Source organism: Macaca thibetana, chromosome 7 (genome assembly GCF_024542745.1).
Source record: "Macaca thibetana thibetana isolate TM-01 chromosome 7, ASM2454274v1, whole genome shotgun sequence".
Classification (NCBI taxonomy): domain Eukaryota; kingdom Metazoa; phylum Chordata; class Mammalia; order Primates; family Cercopithecidae; genus Macaca; species Macaca thibetana.
The window spans coordinates 83,512,285-83,519,595 of NC_065584.1; the positions used below are offsets into that span (position 1 = coordinate 83,512,285).

A 7,311-nucleotide genomic window follows, 5' to 3' on the forward strand; every position below is an offset into this window, starting at 1 on the left:
CGTTTGGGACTACAGGCGCCCGCCACCTCGCCCGGCTTTTTTTTTTTGTATTTTTTAGTAGAGACGGGGTTTCACTGGGTTATCCAGGATGTCTCGATCTCCTGACCTCATGATCCGCCCGTCTCGGCCTCCCAAAGTGCTGGGATTACAGGCTTGAGCCACCGCGCCCGGCCTCCCATTCCCATTCTTAGGGGGACCCTACCCTTTTTTTGGTTTTTGGTTTTTATTTTTTGTTTCTTGTTTTTGTTTTACCCAGGCTGGAATGCAGTGGTGCAATCACAGCTCACTGCAGCCTCCAACTCCTGGGCTCAAGCAATCCTCCTGCCTCAGCCCAAGTAGCTAGGACTACAGGTGTCTTTAGCCCATGCCTGGCTTTTTGTTTTTTTGAGATGGAGTCTCGCTCTGTCACCAGGCAGATCGTGCAGTGGTGCGATCTCGGCTCACTGCAACCTCCGCCTCCCAGGTTCAAGTGATTCTCCTGCCTCAGCCTCCTGAGTACCTGGGATTACAGATGCGTGCCACCATGCCCAGCTAATTTTTGTATTTTTAGTAGAGACGGAGTTTCACCATGTTGGCCAGGATGGTCTTGATTTCTTGACCTTGTGACCCACCCACCTCAGCCTCCCGAAGTGCTGGGATTACAGGTGTGAGCCACTGTGTCCGGTCGCCTGGCTAGCTTTTAGATTTTTTTTATTTGTAGAGACAAGGTCTCACTAAGTTTCCCCGATGGTCTTGAACTCCTAGCCTCAAGCAATCCTAGGTGTGAGCCATGGCACATGGCCACAAGTTTTACCAGGATCCCACAGTGAAAACTGGAGAACCCCCCGCCCCACCCCACCCCATCCCCACCTCCCGCCCCGTGATTCTGGCAGAGGGGAAGAGGAAAGTAGCCATTTTGAAATACATCCATTGCATTCATTCTCACTCTGTTGCCCAGGCTGGAGTGCAGTTCATTGCAACCAGGCTGGATTACAGCTCACTGCAACCTCAACCTCCTGGGCTCAGGCAATCCTCCTACATCAGCCTCCTGAGTAACTGGGGTTATAGGTGTGTATATCTAACCCTGGCTAGTTTAAAAAAATTTTTTTTGTAGAGACGGGGTCTTGCCATTTTGCCCAGGTTGGTCTCAAACTCCTGGACTCAAGCAGTCCACCTGCCTTGGACTCCAAATAAGTCAGCTACACAGAGACAGCAACTGAAAATGAATAATTCAGCCAGGCATGGTGGCTCACACCTGTAATCCTAGCACTTGGGGAGGCCATGGCAGGTGGATCACATGAGGTCAGGAATTCGAGACCAGCCTGGGCAACATGGCAAAACCCCATCTCTATTAAAACAAAAATTAGCCAGGCATGGTGGCATACGACCTGTAGTCCCACCTACTTGGGAGGCTGAGGCACCAGAATCACTTGAACTTGGGAGGCACAGTTTGCAGTGAGTTGATATTGAGCCACTGCACTCCAACCTGAGCAACAAAGCGAGACACTGTCTCAAAAAACAAACAAACAAAAAAACCCACTGTAACAGAAATGAAGAATGCCTGTGATGGGCTCATGAATAGACTGGACACGGCCAAAGAACATGGTGCACTTGAAGAAATGTCAACAGAAATTTCCAAAGCTGAAATGCAATAAGAAAAAAAAAAAATGAAAACAGAATATCCAAGAATTGTAGGACAATTATAGAAGGTGTAGCATACACATAATCAGAATGGCAGAGAAAAAAACAAAGGAACGGAAGAAATGTGGCAATAATAACTGAGAATTTCCCCAAATTAATGATAGACACAAAACACAGATCCAGGAAGCTCAGAGAATACCAAGCAGGATAAATACCAAAAACAAAAAATGAAGATAGACCAAGCTGGGCAACACAGAGAGACCCCTTCTCTACAAAACACATTTTTCTTTTTATTTCATAGAGTCTGGGTCTCACTGTGTTGCCCAGGCGGGTCTCAAACTCCTGGCCTCAAGTGATCCTCCCACTTCAGCCTCCCAAAGTGCTGGGATTACAGGCATGAGCCACCACACCCACCAAAAAAGATATATTTTTTAAATTATACTTTAAGTTCTAGGGTACATGTGCACAACATGCAGGTTTGTTACATATGTATACTTGTGCCATGTTGGTGTGCTGCACTCATCAACTCATCAGCACCCAAAAAATATTTTTTAAAAAATTAGCTGGGGACTGCATGCAGTGGCTCATGTCTGTGATCCCAACACTTTGGGAGGCCGAGGTGGGAAGATGGCTTGAGTCCAGGAATTCGAGACCAGCCTGGGCAACGTAGACTTGTCTCTCCAAAAAAAATAGAAAAAAATGAGCCAGGCATGGTGGTGCATGCCTGTAGCCCCAGCTACTCGGGAGGCTGAGGCAGCAGGATCACTTGAGCCCAGGAGGCAGAGGTTGCAGTGAGCCAAGATAACTGCACTCCAGCCTGAGCAACAGAGCAAGACTGTCTCCCCACCTCCAAAATAAATAAATAAATAAATTTAAAAAGCCGGGCGCGGTGGCTCACGCCTGTAATCCCAGCACTTTGGGAGGCTGAGGCGGGCGGATCACGAGGTCAGGAGATCAAGACCACGGTGAAACCCCGTCTCTACTAAAAATACAAAAAATAAGCCGGGCGTGGTGGCAGGCGCCTGTAGTCCCAGCTACTCGGGAGGCTGAGGCAGAATGGCGTAAACCCGGGAGACGGAGCTTGCAGTCAGCCGAGATCGCTCCACTGCACTCCAGCCTGGGTGACAGAGTGAGACTCCATCTCAAAAAAAAAAAAAAAAAAAAAAAAAAAAAAAAAACGACATGTCAGAAGTTCAGATCTACATAAGAAAGAACATTAGAGAAGGAATAAATAAAGGAAAAAAGGAAGATAACTACAATTTCACACATATCCAATTTGGGGTACTTTGGGACTGGGTGTTTCTTAGGCAGTCGAATGGGCGGATCAGCTGAGACTCATCTGGGGCGGAGACAAGGATGTGTGAATCATTATCTCTGGGAATGGAAGACATGGGCTAAAGACGGAGCAGTTTCACTAAATCCTTGTAAAGTGGTCAAGGCAGGCAACTAATCCAGCCAACAACTAAGGAGTGTAAGCTGTGCGTTAGGTTCTGTGCTTGCTGATGGAAATGAGAGGCACCGGGAAGGATGACAAAGAGACAGTCAAGGAGAGCAGTCAATTACATTAAGGGGCTGACAAGTTCAGTGCACAACAGAATCCTAAAACAAGAAACCATTTAATGTGTGTGTGTGTGTGTGTGTGAGACCCCATCTCACTCTATCACTTAGGCTGGAGTGCAGTCACTGAAGTCTCAACCTTCCTGGCTCAAACAATCCTCCCACCTCAGCCCCCTGAGTAGCTGGGACTACAGACATGCCACTACGCCCGGCTAGTTTTTTTTTATTTTCAGTAGAGATAGAGTCTCACCATGTGACCCAGTCTGGTCTGGAACTCCTGGGCTCAAGCGGATCGATCCTCCCGTCTCGACCTCCCAAAGTGTTGGGATTACAGGTGTGAGTCACCGTGCCCCGCCCCCACAGCCTGTATTCTATTTCTTCTTCTTCCTTTTTTTTTTTTTTTTTTTTGAGAGGGATTGTCCCTCTGTCCCCCAGGCTCTAATGCAGAGGCAAGATCGCGGCTCACTGCCACCTCCAGTCTCCTGGCCTCGGCCTCCCGAGTAGCTGGGATTTACAGGGGCCTGCCACCACGCCTGGCTAATTTTTGTATTTTTAGCAGAGACGGGGTTTCATTCACCATGTCGCCCAGGCTGGTCTGGAGCTCCTGGGCTCAAGTGACCCTCTTGCCTCGGCCTCTCAAAGCGCTGGGATTAGACACAAGCCACCACGCCCGGCCTGTATTTTACTTTTTAAGGGCGGGAGCCTTCTTCCGTTTTATAAAAGGAACAGTCGAATTCCTACTGGAAGCGACGTGCGCAGGGGAAGGCTTTGTAGACGCCGGCTCGGGTCTGGGATTTAAGGAACTGAATTTCGACGGGTGAAGACAGTGGGAAGAGGCGGTGGCACGATCCTCGTTTCACAGACTAGGAAGTCGAGCCTCAGGGGAGTGACGGGGCTTCTCCGCAGAAGAAATCAAGGCTAGGAGGACCCAGACGAGCGGCCACAACAGCCTCAGCGGCCAATTCAAGTCAGCCGGCAGAGGGCGCAGGGCGCAGCGAGCAGGCAGCGCCAGATCCGCTGGGGCGTGGCCTTCTGACGCACCGTCACAGTTCCCTCTGTGGCCACCCATTGGCTCCCTCTTACCGCCCTTTTCCGGGGCAAGGGAAGCTAGTAGCGGAGCCGGAAGTGAGGCACCCTCGGGCTCGAGACAGAGGCGGCGTTTAAAGCTGAGCGACCCAGTACCACTGGGACGGCCAGCTTTTCCACTCAGGCTCCTCCAGCCTGAGCCAGAAGACCCCCTCCCCCAGAATTCTGGGGGCCTATGGAAGGGAGCCGAGTCGGATCGCGAGGTACCCAGAGCCGACAAACCCGAGCCACAGAGTGTTGCCAGAAGCCCCGCCCCTAGGAGTGATCGGAAAGCCTCACCCATCCGGGTGAGGAACCTGGAGGGACCGCCTCAGGGCGGAGCCCGCCGACCATGGCTACGCCCCCGGGGGCCGGTCCTGCAGCTCTACGCTTCGCCGCCGCAGCTAGCTGGCAGGTTGTGCGCGGACGCAGTGTGGAACATTTTCCCCGAGTACTGGAGTTTCTGCGATCTCTGCGCGCTGTTGCCCCTGGCTTGGTTCGCTACCGGCACCACGAACGCCTTTGTATGGGCCTAAAGGCCAAGGTATTGGAGCAAGTAGGACCTGGAAGGGGAAAGAAAGGGGCGGGATGCGAGCACCTGACAAGGGCCCACAGCTTGGGGATGAGACTAGTTGGAAAAGGTCAGCTTGCCCCGAAGTGGGGATTCTGAATTCAGTACCATACAGGTGGTGGTGGAGCTGATCCTGCAGGGCCGGCCTTGGGCCCAAGTCCTGAAAACCCTGAATCACCACTTTCCAGAATCTGGACCTATAGTGCGGGATCCCAAGGCTGTGAGTAATCCCCGGAACAAGCCCTGACCCCAGTTCAACTTGGTGCAGCAAAGTTGCTCCTCCTGTCTACTGGATGTTGGTGTTAACTTCTCTGTCTTCTATATCCTCAACAGACAAAGCAGGATCTGAGGAAGATTTTGGAGGCACAGGAGACTTTTTACCAACAGGTGAAGCAGCTGTCAGAGGCTCCTGTGGATTTGGCCTCGAAGCTGCAGGTGAGACTGGTTTGAAGGCTATTATGTGACTATTTTCTCTAACCCACCTTTTTTTTTTTTTTTTTTTGAGAGGGAGTCTTGCTTTGTTGCCCAGGCTGGAGTGCAGTGGCACAACCTCAGCTCCCTGCAACCTCTGCCTCCCAGGTTCAAGCGGTTCTCCTGCTTCAGCCTTCTGAATAACTGGTATTATAGATGCCCAGCTAATTTTTGTATTTTAGTAGAGATGGGGTTTCACCATGTTGGCCAGGCTGGTCTCGAACTCCTGACCTCAAGTGATCCTCCCACCTCGGCCTCCCAAAGTGCCAGGATTACAGGCGTGAGCCACCGTGCCTGGCCACTAACCCACTTTTGATCTCCTACTCTCCTCTGCTGCAGGAACTTGAACAAGAATATGGGGAACCCTTTCTGGCTGCCATGGAAAAGCTGCTTTTTGAGTACTTGTGTCAGCTGGAGAAAGCACTGCCTACACCACAGGCACAGCAGGTTTCATTGGGGCAAAACATGTAAGAGCAGAGTGTGGGGTGGTTGTATGAAGGACTGTGGTCTTTATACCTCTATCCCTGCCCACAGCTTCAGGATGTGCTGAGTTGGATGCAGCCTGGAGTCTCTATCACCTCTTCTCTTGCCTGGAGACAATATGGTGTGGACATGGGGTGGCCACTTCCAGGTACTGGGAATTTGGAGGTGTAGTGTTTAGCATGAAACCTTTTGAGGCAGTCCATTGGAATGGTTCCATGGGCTCCAGGCATAAGAAAGCAGTTATTCTGTTACTATCTGTTCTCTTTATAAGGGGCCTCATTTTCTTTTTCAGAGTGCTCTGTTACTGACTCAGTGAACCTGGCTGAGCTCATGGAACAGAATCCTCCTCAGCAACAAAGACTAGCACTCCACAATCCTCTGCCAAAAGCCAAGCCTGGCCCATGTCTTCCTCAGGGACCATCTTCAAGGACGCACCCAGAACCTCTAGCTGGCTGCCACTTCAATCTGGCCCCTTTAGGCCGACGAAGAGTCCAGTCCCAATGGGCGTCCACTAGGGGAGGCCATAAGGAGCGCCCCACAGTCATGCTGTTTCCCTTTAGGAATCTGGGCTCACCAACCCAGGTCATATCTAAGCCTGAGAGCAAGGAAGAACATGCGATATACACAGCAGACCTAGCCGTGGGCACAAGAGCAGCCTCTACTGGGAAGTCTAAGAGTCCATGCCAGACCCTGGGGGGAAGGGCTCTGAAGGAGAACCCAGTTGACTTGCCTGCCACAGAGCAAAAGGAGTGAGTGGAACAGAGTTGCTTCTCTTTACTAGGAGCACATTCTTTGCCTGCCTTCCCTTCATCCTATCCTCTGCTTGCTCTCACCTCAGGAATTGCTTGGATTGCTACATGGACCCCCTGAGACTATCATTATTACCTCCTAGGGCCAGGAAGCCAGGTAGGTAGTCTGAGTCAGGATTGGATTAACAGCCTCCTCTCTTGGAGACTCTCAAGAGCCTGTGTTCATCTAGTAGTAGTAGTTTGATTCTGGTTTCCCTCCTACAGTGTGTCCTCCATCTCTGTGCAGCTCCATCATTACCATAGGGGACTTGGTTTTAGACTCTGATGAGGAAGAAAATGGCCAGGGGGAAGGAAAGGTGAGTAGGAAGAAGCAGAAAGCTGGTGAAGGCGGATGGGTAGAACAAGACTGAGAAATCTACATGCTTCAGAATTCGGAGGGCTCAGGGAATGGTTTCAGATGGTAGGATCTCCCTGCTCCCTTCTGTACAGGAATCTCTGGAAAACTATCAGAAGACAAAGTTTGACACCTTGATCCCCACTTTCTGTGAATACCTACCCTCTTCTGGCCACGGTGCCATGCCTGTTCCTTCCTATGACTGTAGAGACAGCTCTAGACCCCTGTGATAGAACTAAAATGCCCTTTGTACTCTGCCTGTCTCCTGCCTCTTCAGCTCTGCAAGTAGTTTAGTAGGAATGGAGTGGAAGTCCAGGCTTGGATTGCCTGACTACACTGCTAAAAATATTTGTAATGCTTAATAATTAAACTTTGGATTTGTTAAAATACTGCCTTGATGT

At 50.6% G+C, this 7,311-nt stretch overlaps 1 protein-coding gene across 1 annotated transcript; it reads left to right on the forward strand.

Annotated features, from left to right (window-relative positions):
• The first annotated feature begins 3,927 nt into the window (after nucleotides 1-3,927).
• On the forward strand, nucleotides 3,928-7,297 carry TINF2 (TERF1 interacting nuclear factor 2). Its single transcript, XM_050797475.1, has 9 exons — nucleotides 3,928-4,786; nucleotides 4,929-5,033; nucleotides 5,147-5,248; nucleotides 5,624-5,731; nucleotides 5,819-5,915; nucleotides 6,060-6,516; nucleotides 6,606-6,673; nucleotides 6,781-6,872; nucleotides 7,006-7,297. The coding sequence occupies exons 1-9, from the start codon at nucleotides 4,595-4,597 to the stop codon at nucleotides 7,138-7,140; spliced, it is 1,356 nt and encodes a 451-aa protein (XP_050653432.1). The 5' UTR covers nucleotides 3,928-4,594; the 3' UTR covers nucleotides 7,141-7,297.
• Nucleotides 7,298-7,311: the final 14 nt, after the last annotated feature.

Excerpts from the sequence above, each read along its gene's own strand:
- TINF2 (XM_050797475.1), top strand. The coding sequence starts at position 4,595 with ATGGCTACGCCCCCGGGGGCCGGTCCTGCAGCTCTACGCTTCGCCGCC. Across the intron at positions 5,034-5,146 it reads TAGTGCGGGATCCCAAGGCT|ACAAAGCAGGATCTGAGGAA; the intron begins GTGAGTAATCCC and ends TATCCTCAACAG. Across the intron at positions 5,916-6,059 it reads CATGGGGTGGCCACTTCCAG|AGTGCTCTGTTACTGACTCA; the intron begins GTACTGGGAATT and ends TTTCTTTTTCAG.